The 22,145-nt window shown below is 53.9% G+C and overlaps 2 protein-coding genes across 3 annotated transcripts; one reads left to right on the forward strand and one right to left on the reverse strand.

Annotated features, from left to right (window-relative positions):
* Window positions 1-4,893: 4,893 nt before the first annotated feature.
* Snrnp25 (small nuclear ribonucleoprotein U11/U12 subunit 25) lies at window positions 4,894-8,084 on the forward strand. Its single transcript, XM_038327877.1, has 5 exons — window positions 4,894-5,103; window positions 6,118-6,208; window positions 6,726-6,831; window positions 7,407-7,481; window positions 7,791-8,084. Exons 1-5 carry the CDS (start codon window positions 5,062-5,064, stop codon window positions 7,846-7,848), a joined length of 372 nt encoding a protein of 123 aa, XP_038183805.1. The 5' UTR covers window positions 4,894-5,061; the 3' UTR covers window positions 7,849-8,084.
* Window positions 8,085-8,965: 881 nt separating this feature from the next.
* Rhbdf1 (rhomboid 5 homolog 1) lies at window positions 8,966-21,643 on the reverse strand. 2 transcript variants are annotated; one of them, XM_038326274.1, is made up of 18 exons: window positions 21,492-21,643; window positions 15,264-15,404; window positions 15,064-15,194; window positions 14,022-14,235; window positions 13,517-13,726; window positions 13,313-13,435; window positions 13,083-13,240; window positions 12,364-12,621; window positions 12,170-12,281; window positions 11,993-12,067; window positions 11,747-11,908; window positions 11,049-11,149; window positions 10,857-10,920; window positions 10,435-10,529; window positions 10,189-10,264; window positions 10,020-10,120; window positions 9,764-9,917; window positions 8,966-9,603 (listed from the first exon to the last, which is right to left on the reverse strand). In XM_038326274.1, the coding sequence occupies exons 2-18, from the start codon at window positions 15,378-15,380 to the stop codon at window positions 9,184-9,186; spliced, it is 2,571 nt and encodes an 856-aa protein (XP_038182202.1). In that variant the 5' UTR covers window positions 15,381-15,404; window positions 21,492-21,643; the 3' UTR covers window positions 8,966-9,183. The 2 variants fall into 2 exon arrangements, with proteins under 2 accessions (XP_038182202.1, XP_038182203.1); XM_038326275.1 differs by lacking the exons at window positions 15,064-15,194; window positions 15,264-15,404; window positions 21,492-21,643 and having other exon boundaries at window positions 13,517-13,607; window positions 14,022-14,202.
* Window positions 21,644-22,145: the final 502 nt, after the last annotated feature.

Consider the following 22,145-nt stretch of genomic DNA (forward strand, 5'->3'; position numbering starts at 1 on the left):
GTGCTACTGTCCTCCACAGAGCTGAGAGGTGCCTGTCGCCACCAGCTGCATGCCAGAGACTGGTGAGGAGGGATAAGACTTTACTCCATGACACTGAACATCACCAAACAGGGACAGTAGACATGCATCTAAGGACGGACAGCATAAGCGGTGTCCTCCCAGGAAGCCCACAGGAGCGGCACAGGCAGCAAGGACGTGGGACAGAGAAGCGTTTGAGCAGAAACCTTCTAGGTTTTTCCCCTTCGAAGTTTTCCGAGACACAGCACTGGCAGCGAGTGTGAGTACTAAACCTAAGTAAAACCTCAGTCAAGAAAAACAAACAGGCCGGGCGGTGGGTGGAGCACGCCTTTAATCCCAGCACTTCGAGGTAGAGGCAGGCAGATCTCGGTGAGTTGGAGGCCAGCCTGGTCTACAAAGCGAGTTCCAGGACAGCCAGGGCTGTTACACAGAGAAATACTGTCTCAAAAAACAATACATAGGTAGGTAGGTAGGTAGATAAAAAAAAATTCACAGAAATACAAAGAAAACCAAACAGTACAAGAGGCAACAGGAATTTCAAAACCTGAGATCTTTATCTCCTTCCTTACAAATGCCCATGTGAGAATGGACACTTTTGTAAATTTATTTTTAGCTTTTGCTTTTTATTTTTATTTGTTTTTTGAAACAAAAATCTCTCTATTATGACTCTGGCTGTCCTGGAACTCATTGGAAGCAGGCGGTCCTCAAACTGACAGAGATCTACCTGCCTCTGTCTTCTAAGTGTTGGGATGAAATGTGTGTACCACCACACTTGATCTTAGTGGGGTTTTTGTTTTTTTTGTGGTTTTACGTGTATGGATATTTGCCTGCACATTTGTCTCTGTCGCATTTTGTTCCTTGTGCCCTTGGAGGTCAATCAAAAGAAGTTGGATCCCTGTTGTGAGCCACCATGTAGGTGCTGGGAATCAAACCAGAGTCCTCTGGAAGAGCAGTCAGGGCTCTTAACCGCTGAGTCATCTCTCCAGTCCCCAAGCACAGTAGGACTCTTAACCACTGAGCTATCTTTCTAGTCCCCAAGAACAGTAGGGTTCTTAACCACTGAGCCATCTCTCCAGTCCTTGAGCACAGTAGGGCTCTTAACCGCTGAGCCATCTCTCCAGTCCTTAAGCACAGTTGTCTTTTAAACTCACACAAGATTATTAGATATACAAAAAACCAGAGCTGGAGAAGCCACCCTGAAGACAGTGAGCCGGGTATGGTGACTCGTGCCTGGAACCCCAGGAGCAAGTCAGGAGGCTCAGAGTGCAACCTTATTCTCCTCTACAGAGTGAGTTCAAGACCAGCTTAGGCTGGCCCTGAAATAAAACCCTGTCCCAAAAATAAGAAGAAAATGATTGGAAAAAGAAAATAAATTATATCACACGAAGCACTAACTAAAATAGATCTTCTGGAGTTTTGCTATAGGCCTTCTGCGAGGACTACATTTGTTATTATTTTTATGAATTAGTATTAGCATCGTTAGTTTGGTCCTCCTTGAAACCTCACTACTTAGGAGAACAAGCAAAGCCATTTGGGCTCTCAATTTGTTGGCCAGATGGATCAGTACCATCTCTTCATTTCCTTTGTTTTATTTACTTTTTCTACTGTACATTGCCTAATACCTAATGGAGTTTTTGTGTAAGAAAAAGTGGCATATTCATCCGTATCAGTCAGGGCTCTAGAGGAAAAGAACCAATAGAATTGATACATATTAAAGGGAGTTGTATTAGCCTGGTTTACCCAGTACCTTCCTAGTATCCAACAATGGCTGCCTGCACACTAGAGAGGCTGAGAGCCCAGCAGGTGCCCAGTTCTCAGGGCTGGATGCCTCAGCAGTTCTAATCTGATGCTGAAGGCCAGGAGAATTCTTGGAGGAGCACTTGTCTTCGGTCGCTATAGGGAAGCTGAAAAGGCTGAGTCCCAGTGTTCCTGGAGTAGTGGCAGCCACAGAATAGACAGAATAGAATGCACAAAACACAAAAGCAAGCAGGCAAAAAGCAAAATCTCTCCCCACAGACTACTTTATATGAGCATCTAAGCTGCCACCAGAAGGTGTGGCTCATATCCCAGGGGAGCCTTCCCAACTCAGTGTAACCAAAAAAAAAAAAAAAAAAAAAAAAAAAAAAAAAAAAAAAAAAAAAAAAACCCAGATACCAGAACAGCCAAATACTTAAGGGATCAGACTTAAGAAAATCCATCACAGGCAAGCCCAAATGCTGACCTAATCTAAATAAGACCTCACAGATAAACCAAACCTGTCTCATAGGCAATTCCCTGTCCTATTAAGCTGACAATCAATATTAATCATTACAAGTCCACCCTTGTCAACTTGACACCCAAATACATATCCACCCTTACATCATGTTAATTTCCAAGCAAAGACAAGATTGCAATTCTGTCTGACGTAACTATCCCAGTACAACCACAAACACACTACCCTTCCCTCAAACTAGGTCAGGGTCCCTTTAATGCCTAGTCTTGTAGCATCCCAAAAGGCAGATAAATAAATATTTACAAGACTTAGTAACAGATACTGAGTCTGCTTCACAAATGTGTGTGGACATAAGGAGATACAGATACAGACATAAGGCAGGACAGAAGAACATGAAAGTTATAGCGGCATAGAAAGGAAAACAAGGAAAGAAAAGAAGCCACCATCTCAAGATCTGGTTTGTCTTTTCTGATGATAAAGACAGAAAACTCAATGCCGGGCAATGGTGGTGCATGCCTTTAAGCCCAGGAGGCAGAGGCAGGCTGATCTCTGTGAGTTCAGGGCCAGCCTGGTTTCCAAGAGCTAGTTCCAGGATAGGCTCCAAAGCTACAGAGAAACCCTGTCTTGAGAAACAAACAAACAAACAAACAAACAAAAAAGACAGGGGCTGGAGAGATGGCTCAGCTGTTAAGAGCATTGCCTGCTCTTCCAAAGGTCCTGAGTTCTATTCCCAGCAACCACATGGTGGCTTACAACCATCTGTAATGAGGTCTGGTACCCTCTTCTGGCCTGCAGGCATGCATACAGACAGAATATTGTATACATAATAAATAAATAAATAAATATTCTTTAAAAAAAGACAGAAAACTTGATACAACTAATAGAGCCAAGATTGCTGGCGCCGTACATGTTTGAGAGAAGACATCTCAAACAAAAATGCCACAGACAAAGAAATTGTGTTTCTTTAGGGCCAAATTACTCTATAATAGAAGGGGAGTTGTTTGGTTGGTTGGTTTTAATCTGGTTTGAAAAAAGGTCTCACCGTGTAACCTTTTTTTTTTTTTTAAACTTTCTTCATCTCTGCTCTGCAACCCTGGTGGACCTTGAACAGATTCCCCTGCCTCAGTATCTCCAAGGGCTGGGATTAGGGACGTCCAACAGACTTGGCACAAGGGCTGGAGGTTCTTTTTTGTTATTTTTTTTTTTTTTTTTTTTTTGGTTTTTCGAGACAGGGTTTCTCTGTAGCTTTGGAGCCTGTCCTGGAACTAGCTCTTGTAGACCAGGCTGGTCTCGAACTCACAGAGATCCGCCTGCCTCTACCTCCCGAGTGCTGGGATTAAAGGCGTGCGCCACCGCCGCCCGGCTTGTTATGTTTTTTTTTTTTTAAGACAGGTTTTCTCTGCATAGCCCTGGCTATTCTGGAACTTGCTCTGTAGAATGGCCTGGCCTCAAACTTACAGAACTCCTCATGCCTCTGCCTCCTGAGTACTGGGATTAAAGGCGTGTGTCACCACCACCCAGCAGGAGCTGAAGTTTTAAATAGGGTAATCATCATCGTTTAAGAAAAAAAAAACAATGTGAAGAGGAGAGATAGCTCAGCAGTTAGGACCCAAGGCTGCTCTCCCAGGGAACCCAGAGTCGATTCCCAGGACCCACTTGATAGTTCATAACCAGCTATAACTCCAGCCCTAGGGGATCTGATATCCTCTTCTGACCTCTGTGGGCATTGCACACACATAGTGCACAGTAGAAATAAATGCAGACAAAGCACCACCCACACACACGTGATGAGAGAGAGACAGAGAGAGAGAGAGACAGAGAGAGAGAGAGAGAGAGAGAGACAGAGAGAAAGAGAGAGAGAGAGAGAGCACCAGCGCCAGAGCCAGAGCCAGAGAGAGCCAGAGTTGTTTGTTGCGGGGACTGGTGTAAAAAGGCAATAGAAAGAACACGAAGACTGGAGACCGGAGAAGGTAGTGAGCAAATGAGAGCCTGGCACTGCCACTGTGCACGAAGGACTAAGGGTTTCGCCTGGATTTTTTGTTTTGTTTTTGGAGACAGGGTTTACTTACTTCTTGTAGCCCTGGCTGTCCGAGAACTAGCACTGTAGACCAGGTTGGTCTAGAACTCAGAGATAGGGAGAGATCTGCCTGCCTCTGCCTCCCAACTGCTTGGACTAAAGGTGTGCACCACCACGCCCGGTTCCATCTCACTAGGTTTCTGGCCACTTTTTGGCAAACAGCCTGAGGAGGAATCCCTGCGTGGGCAAAAGACACAGGGATAGCAACGACTGGCCCCAAGCAGCAGGAGGCACGCACCTCCTAGAGTCACACTGTGAGCAATGCTGTGCTTAGGGGCAGGTGTCTGGGGCAAAGCGATGGCAGTGCCGTCCTCCTGATGACCAGCCCAGAAGAGCAGTCTGACTGCAGCTCGACCACTATGGACCCGACTGAATTGTACAACAGACGACCCGACTGACTGGACGTAACTCCCGCGCCGCCCGCACCACGCTTGTGACCTGCCCATCCGGCCAATCGCCTGCTGTCTGCGCGCTCCCAGCCTACCCTGTGCCTCGCACGTCTCATTGGACACTGAAGCCACGCAGTGCACCAATGACCGAACTGCCTTGCCGGGGGCGTGGCGCAGTCACTGCGCACGCGCTGGAAAGCAGGGGCGGGCTGGAGGAGTGACGGGAAAGCCAGACTTCCAGGTAGCTGGCAGCCCTGGAGGACCCGGAGCCTGCGGATCGGCCGGAAGTGCCTGAAGAAGACGAAGATGATGAGGAGACATTGCCACACTCCGAAGCCGTGGACGTGTTCCAAGAAGGTCTCGCCATGGTGGTGCAAGACCCGCTGCTCTGCGACCTTCCGATCCAGGTACGCGACAGGTCTCTAGGATGTGGATGGGCACCCGTGGTCCCACCAGCGAAAGACGCTTCTGCTCAGAAGCCGAAAGTTTTGGGTGAGGGGACTCCAAAACACTCCCTCGCAGCGTAAAAAGTTAGAATTAAACAAATATTAGCTCACGAACAGTGTGACCGGTCTTTTCCATTTGCTTCAAGCGTCAATACGGTGGGCCTAATTCTTTAGTGTATTTTTTTAACCTCACCCGTCAAGGGTGTTTTAGTTTAACGTCTGTGTGCACACAGAACTGGGCATCAAACTTGGAGCCTTTTGAATACTAAGCAAGTGCTCTACCACGGAGTTACACCACTTTCTCAACTTGTATGTCCCTCCGTGCTTTTGGTTTTTCAAGACAGGGATTCGCTGTAGTTTTAGAGCCTGTCCTGGAACTAGCTCTTGTAGACCAGGTTGGCCTCAAACTCACAAAGATCTACCTGCCTCTGCCCCCGAGTGCTGGGATTAAAGGAGTGCGTCACCACCGCCTGTCTTCCCTCAGTGTTTTATTAAAACATCTCTTGTCGCCAGGCGGTGTTGGCGCATGCTTTTAATCCCAGCACTTGGGAGGAGAAGACAGGCAGATCTTTGTGAGTTCGAGACCAGCCTGACCCACTTAGAGTTCCAGACCAGCCAGGGTAACTAACATAGTGAGTCCCTGCCTCAGAATAAACAAAAAAGATTTTGTCATCACTGCCTTTTGGTAGCTGGTAAATTTTGCACCCCTGCCCTGACTCAACCTAGTGCTCGATGCTCTTTATGGAGGGCTCTCAGAATTATAATATTCTCCCCTTGTGCAACTCCATCTCCGTGCCTGTTCCTTTACTCCCTTGGGGGACTTTCTAATAGAAAATCCTATTGCCTAGCAGGCAAGAACCCTGTATCTTGGCCCTTCATAATCCAGGGCACCACTCTGGGGCACTGTGAGCTTGGTTTCTTTTGTTGTTCGGGTGTTAAGAGTCAGTATCTCCCCCTCCCTTTGGTCTTTCCCAGGTCACTTTAGAAGAGGTCAACTCTCAGATTGCCCTGGAGTATGGCCAGGCAATGACTGTCCGGGTGTGCAAGATGGATGGAGAGGTAATGCGTAAGTACCATCAACGTCGTTGCTTTCCTCTCGCTGTAAAGAGACACTGCGATCAAGACAACTTAGTGAGGAAAATGTGAAGGCTCACAGCAGCAGAGGGCTAGAATCCATGACCTTCATGACAGGGAACATGGCAGCAGGCAGGTGTGCAGGTATGGTCCTGGAGCAGAGACAGAGCTAACTGCAGTGATGTGGGCTTTTGAAACCTCCAAACTCACCCCCAGTGACCCCTCCTCCAACAAGGCCACACTTCCTAATCATTTCCAAACAGCTCCACTGAGGACCAAACATTCGAATATATGAGCCCCTGGGGGCCATTCTCATTCAGACCACAGCCATCCTTCTCTCTTTAAGCCTGAGAGTTCACAGCAGCAAGATACTAGCGGAGCTAAGCCTGTGAGAAACTCAGACCATGCCTGGGTGTGTTGAGCCAGTGCAGAGCCCTGGGTGTCTCCCATTGCCCGGGGCTTTGTATGTGCATCCCAAACGCATCTTTCTCCCGTATGTGTTCATGCAGCTGTGGTCGTCGTACAGAATGCCACGGTCCTGGACCTGAAGAAGGCTATCCAGAGATACATGCAGCTCAAGCAGGAGCGGGAGGGAGGCATTCAGCACATCAGCTGGTGAGAGGGGCAGCAGTGCCTTCCCTGTGCCGTCTCTGGGATTGCATGGAGCACTCCAAGGAGGAAGCTTCAGCTCCTCTGTGTATACCGCCAGGGTTCCCCTACTGAGGAGCGATGCCCCAACAGTCCCATGTCAGGAGCGCTTTCAGGTTGGGCAATTCTGTGCCTGGGGGTCCTGCCCCAGTTGTCCTTTCTAGACATAGCCTTTCACAGACCCTACCACACTGCTGGATATCTTCACTGGGAACACCTGACCCCTTAATGTCTCCCTAGTTATAGATAGTTTGCCTGTCAGTGGCCCCCTTCTCACCAAGGTGCTGTTGGCCCTGCCTCTCACATTGGATCAAATATCCTGTGCTCTGACTCTCTCCCTATATCACCTATTTCATTAGCCAGATGTGTTCAGTGTGTCCTACAACTGCCTTGGGCCGACCATATCATGTAGGGAAAATGTTCAGAATGGGAATCTATCTGTCCTGGGTGCCACAGGCTGTGTGGCGTAGCCTCTGTCATCCCAGCTGCTCGGCCCACCCTCCTAGGGATAGCGTGTGCATCACTTAGCCCTTTCTCCGCAGGTCGTATGTGTGGCGGACGTACCATTTGACCTCAGCTGGGGAGAAACTCACAGAGGACAGGAAGAAGCTCAGAGAGTAAGTCTTGTCCACCTCCTGAGCTGTAGGTGGCCCATCGCTGCCTGTGTGCCCCCAAAGGGCTATGATGGGAAGGTCCCTGGCTGGCCTGACTGTCCGGTGGACATTTCCTTGGGGCCTCCCACTTAATACAGGACAGGGAAACAGCCCTGCTGTTCTCACAGCAGCCTGGGGCTGCATGAAGGAGACCAGGTGTAGAGGAGGGGGGAAGGAAGAAGGCTCTGGCCATTTTCACCTGATTGTTCCTGATCCATCATTAGCCCAGGTGGTCCTTCTGTAGATCAAGCACTGTACCTTTCTGTCTTTCAGTTATGGCATCCGGAATCGAGATGAGGTCTCCTTCATCAAGAAGCTAAGGCAAAAGTGAACCCCAGACAGAGTGATCACATCAAGATGGCGCCTTCCCCTTGTCCTCACAGAAAAGGGTATTGGGGTAGCTGCATCCCTAGTTTTCCCGGGTGGAACTGTCAGCATGAGACCTAGAACCCTCAGAAGACGGAAAGTTCCTCTGTCCCGCGCTTTCCTGTGAACTTGGCCTGAAGATCCTACGCGATTGTGGGCCTGACCTACTGAATAAATCTGTTTGCTTTGTATTTGGAAAAATCAGAAAGCCACTCCCTGTGGGTGACTCCCATACCAGAGGGAGGTGAGGGCAGACCTAAGCCCTGGGTCCACACTGCTCACCTCTCTGCCATGGCCCTCACAGCATGGAGTGACCCAAGCTGAGTCGAAAGCTTTGTTTTTTTTGGGGGGGGGGCAGTAGACACAGGAACCTGCATCTCAGGCCCTGTGGTAGGACCTAGCAGGTGACAGTGGGAGTGGAGGCCTCTGGCCTCCACCTACAGGTTCCCGATAGCCATGTTTCTCCCAGGCTCAGTGGAAGGAGACAGAGTGATAAAGAATGAAGTACAGGGTGCAGTGTGCTCCCCACTGCAGAGACACAGCAGCACTCCCCTGGGTTCATGTCCCAACACTGGCTACTATGCTCACTATGAAAATTCACAGAGAGCTGACAGCCAGTGATGTCTCTGACGCAGAGCAGTGGTTCTCAACCTTCCTAAAGGTATGATCCTTTAATGCAGTTCCCCATGTTGTGGTGACACCCCCCCACAACCATAAAATTATTTTCGTTGCTACTTCAAAACTAATTTTGTGGCCAGGTGGTGGTGGCATGAGCCTTTAATCTCAGCACTTGGGAGGCAGAGGCAGACAGATCTCTGTGAGTTCGAGACCAGCCTGACTACAGAGTGAGTGCCAGCATAGCCAAGGCTACAGAGAAACCCTGTATCAAAAAACCAAAAAAATAATAATTTTGCTACTGTTATGAACCGTAATATAAATATTTTTAGAGATACAGGTTTGACAAAGGGGTTGCCACCCACAGGTTGAGAACCACTGACAACGGGAATTGTATGTCCAAGGTCTTTGTGGCCTCTCCCCCCACAGCCCCAGCCAGAAATCAGGAAAGGCGACAACAGCCCTGGTCAAGTTAGTGGCAGCTAAAACGCTCCCAGTCCATTTATTGGCCACATGAAGTGGTCGTCGGGGACTAGTTAGAAGGTTATCATGGGAACTCGTGTAGTAAATGTCCAGCCGTATAAGGGTTCAACAGGAGCGAGCAAGGCACGAGAGGTCAGAGTTCAGGGAGCACCATGTGTTCAGCCCTGGGAGGCTGGGGTGTCCTGGGGTGCCCACAGCTGCTTCAGTGGAGCTGAGCATCCAGTTCGTACTTCTCACAGAACTTGTCGGTGAAAGGGATGCAGGTGAGAAACTCACACCACTCACAGCGGACCGGGTAGAAGTAGAAGAGTACCACCAGGCCAGCCAGCAGGCCCAGGAAGACCGCCTGGAAGATGATGATCTGGCAGCGCTTGCGGTACAGGTCAAACTTGCCAAAGCTGATGTACGGCAAGAAGGCAAAGGAAAGGAAAAGGCCACTGATGAAGCCTGAGATGTGGGCGAAGTTGTCGATCCAGGGCAGCAGGCCAAAGGCAAAGAGGAAGAGCACCACGGCCAGGAGCTTGAAGAAGGCGCGCCAGGGTCGAGCTAGGATCTGCCAGCTCTGGAACAGTTCCACGAAGAGGCAGGCCAGGATACCAAACTGCGAGCCAGCTGGACCTACCTGGTGTTGGGGGTCGGAAGTTGTGAGCTAGTGGGCTGCAGCATCTCCCCACCCCCCTGAAGCTCAGGCCGTCATCTGCCCAGCCCACCTCTCAACATACTTGGGTTCACAACAGCCACAGGCACACGTAGAGGGTCCCCACCCTGGGAAGCCACCTTACCTCCGCCCGGTATGGCAGGAAGATGGCACTGGCTAGGTTGCCCGTGATACCACTCAGCAGGTAAATGATGGCTATGCGGTGCCAGCCTGCCAGTTTCTCCAGGTCCCGCAGGACTGTCATCTGGAAGCAGACGGATACCAAACAATGCAGGATCCTGTGGGGAGCGAGTGGCACTCAGCAGGAAGGTGGCTTCTCTTTCACCTCCAGCCCACTCCTGGGGAATGAGGCCACCCACCCAGCCCCCAGTCCCACTTGCCCAGCGTGCAGGAAGAGGGACAGCCACAGGCGGTAGAACTGGTCAGGCACCTCGGGATTGAGGAAAGGCAGGAGGCCACAGACGTCGTCCATGCAATGCACCTGTGCAAAGTGGCCAGTCAGCCTCGACAGTGGCCGGAGGCGAAAAGGGGCGTGCCCTCAAGGCCTACCTGAGAGCAGAGTGTGGCCTCCTCGTGGAAGTAGCCCCTCATGAAGTCACAGTACTCCCGGGAGGTGATTTCACACCTAAAGGGGTCATGCCAGGGTTTGGAGGGTGCCCAGCCTTCCCAGGCAGATTTCAGCCCCACCCACCTCCACTGGCCCAGTCTTAAATCCCGGTAGCTGGAATTAGATTATTGCAGGCTTTAGTGAGGGAGAAGAGCGCTGCCGCAAACCAGCTGCGCATGCGCACCCACCTGCCCTTGGTGCCGATGCAGCAGGGCCGGCCTGTTATGACACAGTCCATATGAGGGTGGTTAGTGTGGTTCCCAGCACTGTTTTTGGTGCAGATCTAGGTGAGAAAGAAAAACAAATGGGCCGGGGTCATTTTCAACACACACACACAACTCTTGGCCTATTGGAGACCAACACAGAAGCAAGACTCGGATAGAAACCAGCAGATAACACCCAAAGCCCTGGCTGAGCCGCCTGCAAGTCTCCACCCCGTTCTCTTGCCCTGACTCCTTGCTCACAGAGGCGAACCTTGTCGGCCAGGCGAGGCAAAGGCTAGGGCAGTGCAAAGCTGTGGGGGATCCAACAATGAGAGCCTGCAGCACCATTAATGGCAGGGTGCAGCCACCTCCCCCTTTCCACAAGCAAGCCAGAGACCCCAGCTCACCGGCCACTTGGTGATATCTTCTGGCCACTCATGAGGATCCTCAGAGGAAGGCTCGTCACACACCCTGCATGAGCCCACATGGTTAGAGCCCTTGTCCCACGGCAATGTCACCCTTCTGCCCCAAACTAGGAATCCTCTACACCCCTCAGACACAGCCAAAGGTGTTTTAAAAGGGTAATCGATAGTGCTCACCTGGGGTCCTGGTGGCAGACAGAACCAAACTGCCTCTTGTTGCCTGCAAGGTCTGGAGCACTGGGATGAGTGGGCCACTTCACCCACACTGCCAGCGTAGACTGTGGGGACACAGGGTCAGCCCTAGTCAGATCCCATGCGCTGCTCAGCTCAGAGCAATGTGCTGACTCAGTCAGGAATCAAAGACAAGGCCCCATGAGTGCCTCCTGCCTCCACACAGCTGTTAGGTTAAAACCCCAGACACATGGGTTGGGGGTGTTAAAAGGTGCCCAACGGCGTAGCAGGGGCACAAGAGACAGCCTCTGTCCTAAAGTAGGGAAATGACATCAGCTATGGGGCCAAAATCTGGATGAGTCTTGCATTTTTCTTGTTTGCTTTTGAGACCATGGAGCGTAGCCCAGGCTGGCCTGGAATTTAACCGACCTCTTACGGCTGCGCTTACAGGCATGCGCCATCAAATAAGGCAACATTCCCTTAAGATAGAAGGCACAGAGGTGCTTGCTGAAAGGGCAGACCCAAACCCAGACCAAGTTACAGTCAAATGGCTATCTTCTAAGGAACTGAGGGTGAAGAGCAAGATGAGAGGGGCCTAGTGAGGTACCACACGCTGCCAAAAGCCAGCGTAAAGAATGTTGTGAGGCCTAAATCTGAAATAAGATTAAATAAGATTAAAACAGAGCGGGAGCTAAGACACCCACCGAGCACTCCTCCTTCGAAGTCTGCACGCAGCCAGAGCGGTCATTGCGTACACAGCAAGCTGAGTGCTTCTCACGCTCCCGGGCAGCAAGGATGAAGCTGTGCACCTGTGGGTCCTGGCGCATGCAGGGTGAAAACTTGGCCCCCAGGTGAATGAGGGCCTCCTGTAAAGGGGGAGACAGCAGCTGTAGCCTCGGGCCCAGCACTGATGGGACAATCCCAAGCTCCACCTCCAGCCCTGTCCTCACCGAGCTGGGGCCGATCCAGAAGTTCTCCTGCTGAACGTATTTGACATTCTCATAGACGCCCCGCTTCCTTAGTACCTGGAAGGTATAGAGTGAGAACAGATCAAATCCGGAGGGCTTCATCCTCCCACAGAGCCTGGACTCCAGTTATCTGGGTGCAGGAACTGTTGCTGAGCTCACCGAGTCCACTGTCTCATGCTGCGAGAAGCCCACAGGCGCAATGCCATAGATGCACACAGCCAGAATGGTGACCAGTGAGTGCACAAAGGTGAGCCAGTAGGTGAAGAAGGGCCTGTGAGACAAAGGTATCAGAAGCGAGCATCCATGACTTGGATTCCTAATCCTAGCCCAGCCTCTATCCCAACACAGCCTACCTGTGATCATCCATATCCTCGATCTGCCGCTTGACATAGCTGTCAATACGTTTCCGGTAGGTACGGTTGGTGAGCCTTCCCACCATCCCCAAACCATAGGGCCGCTTTTCCCGGGCGAAGAGCTTGCGTACGGGTACAGCGATGCGCTGACCCCTCCTGGGTCCGGCCGCGCTGACCACCTCCTGGCGAAGCCGCACCTTGGGCTGCGGGGCTAACGAGCTACCCTCCTTCTGCTTCCGCCAGCCTCGCTCCAGGGGCCTGGAGGGGGCCAGCATGTTCATTTCCTGCCTAGACCCTACAACTGCCTTTCCTTGGGCAGAACCAGAGACCAGAGCACTGCTCGGTGTCTCTGCTGCCCTCCCAGGGGTGGAGGCACCAACTAGCCACCCCTATTCCTTCTCCCCCTTACAACAAGCCTGACAGCTTGGCGGGGAGGGAACGGGAGCCGAGATTGAGGCTCTGTATCTCAGCAGTGTTTACTAGACCATAGTCTTCCTCCCACCGAGACTCTAGCCTCTGGGCTCTGGAATTTCTGTAGCTGGGCTTCAAAGTCTAGGGATGAGCCTCCCCCGGGTCCTCATAACCAGAGTGGTCAGGCCATAGTCCCAATTCTCTAGTCAGACCGAGCTATGACCACGGCAGCATCGCACCCAAGGGCCCAGCTACTCCCAATGAGACAGATGCTCCCTCTGAACCCCTCCCCCACTGCCCGTACTCACAGCATCAAGTGGCTTCGCTCAAGCTCGCTGCGGTCTAGGGCCCCACCGGTGAGGTCGGCCTGCTCTGGGGCTTTCTCCCAGTCCTTGAGCGCTGCCTCTGATGGGGACTCAAACACCTCATCTGGGTATGTGGACAGCTCCTCATGGAGGACACCTTCCTGAGCAAATATGAGAGGTTAGGGTGGACCCAGAGACAGAGGAGATGGGGCGACACCCCAGGCTCCTCTTACCCGGGCGAAGAAGGACGTATCCAGCTCATCAGGGAAGTCCACTATGTCTTCCTCCAGGAAGCTGGCCGGGGTAAAGCTTCGACGCTGTCCCCTCCGTAAAGTGCCATCCCTGATAGACCGACCCTGAGGACAAGGAGGTGACCTTAGGATCCGGAAGTGGACGCGGTCTCAGCTCTCACACCGCCACCCATCCCCGACACTTGCCTTCACCAGCGCCGCAGCAGCCCGGAAGCTCATCTTGGCCACGGACTCACGTTTGCGCCGCCGAGGGAGTCGATTGAAACCTGAGCGGGAGCTGGAGAAGGAGCAGAGGGAGGTGGCACCTGGTGTGACCGGAGTGTGGGGGGCGCTCAGGCCATCAGCCGTGTCGTCAGCCATGCGGAAGGCCCGGCCACGGGCCAGAGGGTCTATGATCTGGTGGGGTCAAAGACGCTACATCAGTATACGGCCCCCGGCAGGCCTTCTGTGATAACAGACACTCCCAACACACTCAGCCTCACTCTCATCCAGGACACCTAGCTGGGTCCCCCTCTCCTTGATATTGGCTGTCCAGAATCCGAACTGGTACAATCTTAGGACACTTTTCCTCTTCTCTGGGAGTATCTCAGGAGCCTTTCCAAGTCCACAGGCTCGGAGGAATACTCTCTCCCAACCCTTCCCCACCAGCTACAGGAGCAGGATGAGGAGCCAATAGGAGGTGGCAGCGCACCTTCTGCATGCCCAGCTGGCATGGCCCCACATAGAGCGGCGGCGGCGTCTCAGTGCTGGTCAGCGACACATTGTCCTGGCTGGGCAGGTCCAGCTCCCGAATGACCTGTGGTTTTAGCTTCCCATACCGCTGGCTGCAGTGACGGATGCTCTTGCGCTGCCACTTCTGGGTGCTGTCACTGTCCTTGCTCACTCCGAACCAGTCTGCTGTCCCCCTGGCATAGGAAGGACTCAGCAAGGGGAAGCCATGGATCCTGTCCCCTACACCAGTCAGCAAGCCTCAAAGGCCAACCCCCTAGGCAGGCCTCTAGTCACTCCAAGGACAAATTCTAGTTGGCAATATCTAATCATAAGGACATGGGAGTTCCAACTCCAGCCACCCCAGTTCCCACTACAACATTCTTCATGCCTGTCAGCAGAAGGTTCCCATAGGCCCTCACCCAACCCTGAATCCAGGGAGATACATTTGCCTCAGGCAGTCACTGCTACCCCAGGGCACTACAGAACCCAGCAGCAGGAGCTGTAGGGAGGCCATGGTCTCTGGACATGCAAATAAATACACAGCCAGCCCCTGCCATCAGCAGCCAGGAACTATCAAGTCAAGCGCTCCAACAGCTCCAAGAGGCTAGTTAACATGCACGTGCCAGAAAACACCAGCACACTCAAGACCTGCGTGAGGTACCTGAGCAAGGACCAAGAGAGAGACTGGCGCTGTGGGAGGGCCTTGCAAGCAGCCCGGGACCCCAGGAGAGGCAGAGTGTGGACACGCCCAAAGCGTACCTGTCGGCTGTGAGGAGCCAGGGGATTAGGGTGGGGAGAAGGGTGAGTGCATGCCCAGAGAACAGAGAGGCAGATGGAGTGCCCACCATAGCCCCAGAACAGGAGGATGATGAAGTGTTGCAGGGATTAAGATGGAGGAGAAAGCTGAGAGAGAAGGGACCTTTGCCCCGTTCCCACCCCCAGTACCTAAGGGGATCCTGTATGCCTACCTCAAGACCCCCACCCTAGCCCCAGTCTGTGGAACAGCCAGGACGGTGTGGTACCTGCGGATGGTCTGCGTGATGGATGTCTGACGCTGTAACACCAGCCGCCGGGGCTCATGGTGGGGTGATGGGACACGGGCTGTCTCAGCTGGCATGCTCACACTCCGCAAGAAAGCCTGCCGCCGCAGGGGCTGGATGACAGAGTCCTGGTGAGGGGCCTGGCCAGGGAATTCCCAAAGACCCTACAGGCCAGAACCTACCTGCAGGAAGCTGGGATCTTCTGCTGCTGGGGGCGCCACGGCTGGGATGTCCAGCTTGAGCCATGGGGGCTTCTTGCGCTGCAGGCTGCTAGTACTGTCTCTTCGGGCCTCACTCATGGTTCCAGATGCAGGGAGGCAGGCCTGGAGGAGGGGGTGATGCTGAGTGACAACCCTGACAAGTCCCAAACCTAGAAGAAGCAGTACAAGCCCAACAGAGGTGCTCACAGCTCCTGCTATATACTGGCATGCTCTGTGCCTGATCTCATCACAGACAGGTCCCCCGACAATAGGAATCCAAGGAACAACACTGCATGCACCTACTACGAGCTAGACGAGATGCTTGGCACATGCTGGTAGAGGGTTCTCACCCTCTTGAACTTAAAGCCTAGGTAACAACAGCCCTATAAATAAGGAAATGCCTGGTGTGTTGGGCAGAAAGCAAATTACAGGAGCTTGGCGGGGGGTAAGAAGGACTCCCTGGCAGCTGGAAGCAGCAGCAAATACAGCAGAGAGCGTGCAGCTGGGCACATACAGGAGCAGCAGAGCGCAAGCCGTCTATCCCAGGCCATCTTTTTTTTTTTTTTTTTTTTTTTTGGTTTTTCGAGACAGGGTTTCTCTGTGGCTTTAGAGCCTGTCCTGGAACTAGCTCTTGTAGACCAGGCTGGTCTCAAACTCACAGAGATCCGCCTGCCTCTGCCTCCCGAGTGCTGGGATTAAAGGCGTGCGCCACCATCGCCCGGCTTATCCCAGGCCATCTTAAACCGCTATGACCTCCACTTCCCACACCGTGGGGTTTGTGATCAATTACACAGAGGACTCCCCACGTTTAGAGAAAAAGATGACTTCCTCGGGCCTCAGAGCAACAGCTAGGACACCAGACTCCTGTGTGCAAAGGACTTGACAAAACTTGGTGCTGGGTAATCCCAGTGCTAAAGAGATAGGGCTACACAGTGAGACCATGTCTAAGCAGCAGAAAGCACGATGGATGACCATGAGGTGGCGCCAGCTGCCAAAAAAGACTATGAAGTTGCTAGGCAGGGGAAAACTCCCAGAACACCTAAGACCCTAAACGTATCACACAAGTGGGCCCTCCAGACAGCTCAGAAAATGAATCCACAAAGTCATCCTCCAGCCTCTGATTTTACACACACACACACACACACACACACGCACACATACACACATCTGAGCCAGGCATACTGTTGCACACCCTTAATCTTAGCACTTGGAAAGCAGAAGCAGGCAGGTATCTGTGCGTTTGAGGCTATTAGTGCAGATAGGCCTGCTCAAGACTGTCAGGCAAGTCTTGACCTCTGTGGGACTTTACTTCCCCCTCTACAAGGACAGTCACAACAGATGTACACCTGACCCTGTTCCAAGTGAAAGATCTCACGTGTCCAGAAATCAAAGAGGAAAGCAGGCTGAGTACTGATGTAGGACTCAGGGCTGAGGGTGCAGGCAAGGGCTCCCTGATGTAGGACTCAGAGGGCAGAAGACACAAATTCTAGACCTTCTTATCTGCAGACATGAGCAGGCTCTGAGCTCTGTAACCCACCTGCTTCAACTCAGCTCTCTCCCTCTCCATACCTGGAGGACACAGAAGCTTCATCCTCACTGTACAAACAGGGGAAATGCAGTCTGGAAAGCAGTGAACCCCTAAGGCTGGGCTGGGTCCTGTGAGGCTCACTGGGTAAGGGGCTGGTATCAGACAAGATGGAGGATGCCTTACACGAGCTGCCTCTGGTCCATCCTGCGCTGCCACTCAGGAGCTCCAGGAAAGACCATAGTCAAGAGTGGTCCCAGGACCATTGCGAATGCTGAGTGCTGGGGACTGACCTTTCCAACAAGTTGAGTACCTTTGCCCAGCACTTCTAGATGGTATTGAACTGGTGCCTTTCTCAGAAATACAAGCTGCCATTCCCAACAGCTACTAATAGCCATGGCTTCCCCTCCCTGACCGAAGACTGTCCTCTACCTCCCTTTCTCCAGTATCAAAGTCCTGCAGCATGCTTCGTGCTGGCCTCCAGGACTGTCTATCCACTGGTGCTGCCTCACCTGAGCGCAGGTAAGCGCCAGCTCTCCTGAGTGGGGATGTGGGGACTCTGGAAAGAGCTGACCCTTCAGCAAGCCCTGGAGACAGCAGCTAACCAGTCTAGGTAAGTATAAGTGGGAAAAGCATAAGCTAAAAGAATCATAAGCTCTGGGAATCTGACCCCACAACCAGCTTCTGCCTGAACGTCTGGGTCTCCCAGGATCCCCTTCTATAGACCTCCATGCTGCAGCGAAGGAAAACACAAGAGAAGCCACACACAACTCCAGGCCTGCAGTCTGGGGAAAGGACACCCACCCTACCCAGGCGGGAGCTGAGTTCCCAACTTGCCCCACCCTATGCTCTGTTCTTACCAGGGCCCCAAGCTAGTGGGATTCACAAGGCCTGGGGGAGGGGCCTTCCAGGCCAGACAAAGAGTTTAGGCCAAGGAGCAGCACACTGCCGGCCCACAGTGGCTCAGTGTCTCCATCTTCCCCAGGCACACAGTGGGCTCTTGTTCCCTCTCCTTTCTCTCTCCTCTGCTGGCCCCAGTGCAGTGGGAAACCATGGTCCATGGAGAGGCTGACTGCCTGGGGTCACACACCATGAGTCACCCCAGAAGCATAAGGAGCCGCCCAAAAAGGAACCAGAGTAAGTGGGAAGTTATGGAGAGCAAGCGCAGTGGTCAGAGGTGAGATGGAGTCAGGTCGGGCAGCAGAGCCGTGTCAGGGCTCCAAGCACCTTGAAGGAGATGCCAGTCGAGGGGGACGGACAGGGTGGACCAGGGAGCTAAGGAAGCAGCGTGCATCGAATCCGCTCCAATTGCCCATGGACGCGGTGTAGAGTAGGAGGGAAGGCTGTGGAGAAGACAGGGGTCTATCTAACTGTGGAACAACTGTGGACCCTTCGGGCGAGCCCTGCTCATCAGTACGGTGAGAGCCAGGAAGCCAGAAGGCAGGTAGAGCAACGTGAGCCAAAACTCTATGCCCACACCATTGTCCCACCGCTTACAAGCACGACATGCCCAGACTTTCTGTTCCCGACTTTTGAGACAGGGTCTCATATAGCCCATGCTGGCCTCAGATTCCCTCTGTAGTTAGAGGAATGCCTTGAACTGACCAGCCTGCCTCTATCTCCTAAGTGCTGAGAGTACAAATGCGCACCACCACACTTGGCAAACCTCCGTTCTCTCATCTGAAAAGGGGTGGCAAAAGTGCCTGGCACACAGCAGGTGCTCAATAAGTGGCAGCTGAGCCAACAGGAGGGGCGGTTGCCTGAGTGGGAAGAAGGCAGCCAGAGCTGAGGTGTAGCCGGGTATGATGGTGGTACACACCCGCAATCCCAGCACTCAGCTCAGGAAGGAAGATTCTGAGTTTGAGGCCAGTCCAGGTTACATAGTAAAACCCTGTCCCCCCTCCCCCCAAAAAAAAAAACAAGGTAGCAAAACTGCAGGTGTGAGAGGGACCTGAGAATGCGTTCTGCAAAGGTAGACTGTAGGAAGACATACGAACAACCCCACAGCTGGCGTGAAACTGCATCTTAGATGTGGGCTACGGCCGCCTCTCGCTCCAGCATCCCACCTGAAACCTGTCCTCTCTCTAATCTAATACCCAGCCTCAAGCTGGGAGAGGGTTTCTGTGGTTCCTGAGAGGGGTTTCTGAGTTGTAGGATATCGGGAGTCAGTCAGAGCAATTCTGGGGAACTCTGTGCCTCCTCCCTCCATTCAGAGACTCAAGTGGACTGCAGGTTGGGACCGGAAGTGTCCGTCCTAGTGGTCACAGCTTTCGACAGCCTCTATGCTGGTCCAACCACTCACCACCGTGACTTCCCTCGCCCACATCGTGTGTTTGCTGGGCCCTTTGTGAACCCTAAGGAGACTGTGACCTCCACTCTGGCTTCTCCATTTTCATGTAGGGGAAACCCGGCTCAGCATGCGACAGGGCAGCCCTTTACAGTGCCCTCCCTCACCTGCCATCATCTCAGAGACACATACACAGAGCGCACAGCAGAACAAGGTATTCTCCTCTGCAGACAGTCTGTGGGGAAGCTCATGGTTCTAGGGATGCAGGAAGCCCTGGGGCCCAAGGGACCAAGGGGTGGTGCAGCACACAGGAGGAAAGAGGCCCCCCTTGGGGAGAGGCACCAGCCATGGCTCAAAAGAACACACAGTCCAGGGGTCTCCGATGGCCAGCCAAAATCCCTAATTCAGTTGGCGCTCAGAGGGGAAAGAGCCCTGACCAAATTACCCAGTCATAAAGGGGCTTGGAGTCAAAAGTTAGCTGTAAACTAGACTCTGGATTAGTGACCACTAGGATGGACATTTCTGGTCCCAATCTGAAGTCCACTTGAGTCTCTGAATGGAGGGAGGAGGCACAGAGTTCCCCAGAATTGCTCTGACTGACTCCCGATATCCTACAACACAGAAACCCCTCCAGGGAACCTCAAAAAGCAGGACAAGACTAGAGCGGCTTCACGGGGGTAAACTGAGTCTGCAACAACAGCTTTATTCATCAAAAGTCTAGGATGCCTGCCTCAGAGCCAATCCTAACTAACCCTGTTGACAGTATAACCTAGGGCAGGAAGGAGTCACGCATGTCCATTTTACAGATTAACTCGCAGGGGCCGTTCACAGCCTGAGGTCACGGGGCCTCGAGGGAGTTCAGCACCTCGGCCAGGTCTGCCAGGGAATGGGAGGGATCCAGCCACTACAGAGCTCCTGGGGCTGAGGGAGGCTGCTGCGACTCTCTGGGTGAACCCCCATCCTCAGGCGAGGGAAGGAGTCACCCCCTAAGCACAACAAACTCAAAAAATGGTCAGAAGGCAAAGAATCTGATCCTGAATGAGGTGAGGGAGGGCTTCACGTCCGGGAGAGGGGGTACCCAGAGGACAGCCGAGAGCTTAGAGGGATGGATGGGGCCAGGGAATTTGGAGGGAAGGGCTCTGACGGTCCTTTATCTGGAGACCAAGACCAGTGCCACTAGACCACCTCCCCAAGGGAATCAAGCGCTCACCCAAGCGGACTTCCCAGTAGGGCTCCTGCAGAGGAGCTGGCCAGCCATAGAGGCTGCCTGGAGGTCTGTGGAGGGTGCGAGAACCTGTACCTTCAGTCTAGGCCTATCCGACACACTTAGCCCTTAGCAGGTCTCTAAGCAAAGAACCCAGCACGCCCAGAATGACCTGGTAGCAGAGGACTCAGCAGCCTCTGGAACCTCTTGAGAACCGGCCAGCTGCTGAGTTCCCCAGCATCCTCCAGGCTTAAGGGCGGGGGCAAGGGGCTGAGGCTCGCCCGCCCGTGGAGGTGGGGAGCACCTAGCCTGGGACTGCCCCGGCTTCTAGCTGGTCTAAACCTGAAAAGCCAGTTTCATCCTAGAATCTTCTCCCAGCTTCAACAGGAAGTGGGGAGGGGGGGTTGTCCCAGGACAGAGCGGGGGGCCTCCAGATCCAGGCCCCGCCCACGCAGACAGACACGCTACCCCAAGAGGCACACGGAGCAGGAACTCTGATCGGGACAAACTGAGCGGAAAGAAAGCCTAGGGGGAGTCCCCTGTCCATTCTCCACCCAGCTCTTCAAACATGCTCCCAGCAGGACAGACAGGCCCTCTCGCCTATCCCTGAGCACCTAGGGTCCGCGGTCACCCCACCGCGCCCAGGCCTACTACAAGAGCCCGACTGTGGCCCTCGGGGTCACTGCACAGGGCAGGAGCTGTCTTTGGAGGCAGTTCCCGGGTTTGTTGCTGTGAACTGGGGTGGAACGGGCCGAGCAGGCCCAGCCGAGCTCCCCAGTCCGCAGCTGCTGCTGTTACTCCCGTGAGCCGGGAGAACGCGGACCGGGTGGCCCGAAGTCGCGCGCTCTGCGCAGAGTTTTCAGATGCCACCATTGGGGGGTCGGGGGCAAGGAGGGCATGGGGGAGGGGCTGGCAGCCGAGGCGCCGCTCGCTTCGGGCGGCTGCGGACCGAGGACCTCCGGTCCCGACGACCCACCGGGGCCGGTGTCCGTCTGCCCCGCCCGCCAGGCCGCGCCGATCCGACCACGGGCTATTTCTGTGGGGCGCCGCGCTGGAATCCGGGCCGCGCCGCCTCCGCGGGCGCTCGCAAACTCCGCGCACCGTCTGGCAGCGATCGGCGGACACTTGCGCCAGAACGCAACCCCTGCACCCGCCCGCCCTGAGCCCCGCGCCGAGAGCCCGGCCGCCACTCACCGCCGCAGGGTCCTCGGAGGGGTCTGCACCGGCTGCCGCCGCCGGCCGGGAGGGCGCCCGCGCCTAGTCCCTGCCTGCGCCGCCCGCGCGCTGGCCCGGCCCGTCCGCCTGGGAATGCCACGGGCCGAGGGGCGTGCGCGCCGGGGGCGGGCCCGGTAGAGGGGCGGCCGCCTGACTCAGGGCTGAGGAATGCGCGCCGCCCGCCCCGGGCACCTCCTCCGGGAAGACCGCCGGCTGCGCTCTACCAGGCGTCCCGCAGAGACACCTGTGGCTGGGAGTCGAGTTCGCCCGTGATCAACGTTGGTCCTGGGCTCGCCTTCCCCTTGTGCTGCTCTTAACTGTACTTGGGGAGGGAGGAAGGGAGGAGAGCTCCAGAGGGGGGGGTGGGGGGTAACCTAAAGATTGAACGCCCCTTTGGAAAGCACTAACTGGTAAATCACTGAGGATCGTCCGGAAACCCACACTTCCCTCATGCAAACCCTCCTGATCCTTCCTAGTAAACACTCATGCATTCAGCCCCTAAACACCTGTTTACACAGACACATGCGCACACGTGCACTTCAAATGTACTTTCATGATGGGCTCATACTCTCGCCCTAACGCATTTACACATGTACACACTAACACTCCGACCCTGATACACTGTGTCCCGGG

Source organism: Arvicola amphibius, chromosome 4 (assembly GCF_903992535.2).
Source record: "Arvicola amphibius chromosome 4, mArvAmp1.2, whole genome shotgun sequence".
NCBI classification, from domain to species: Eukaryota; Metazoa; Chordata; class Mammalia; order Rodentia; family Cricetidae; genus Arvicola; species Arvicola amphibius.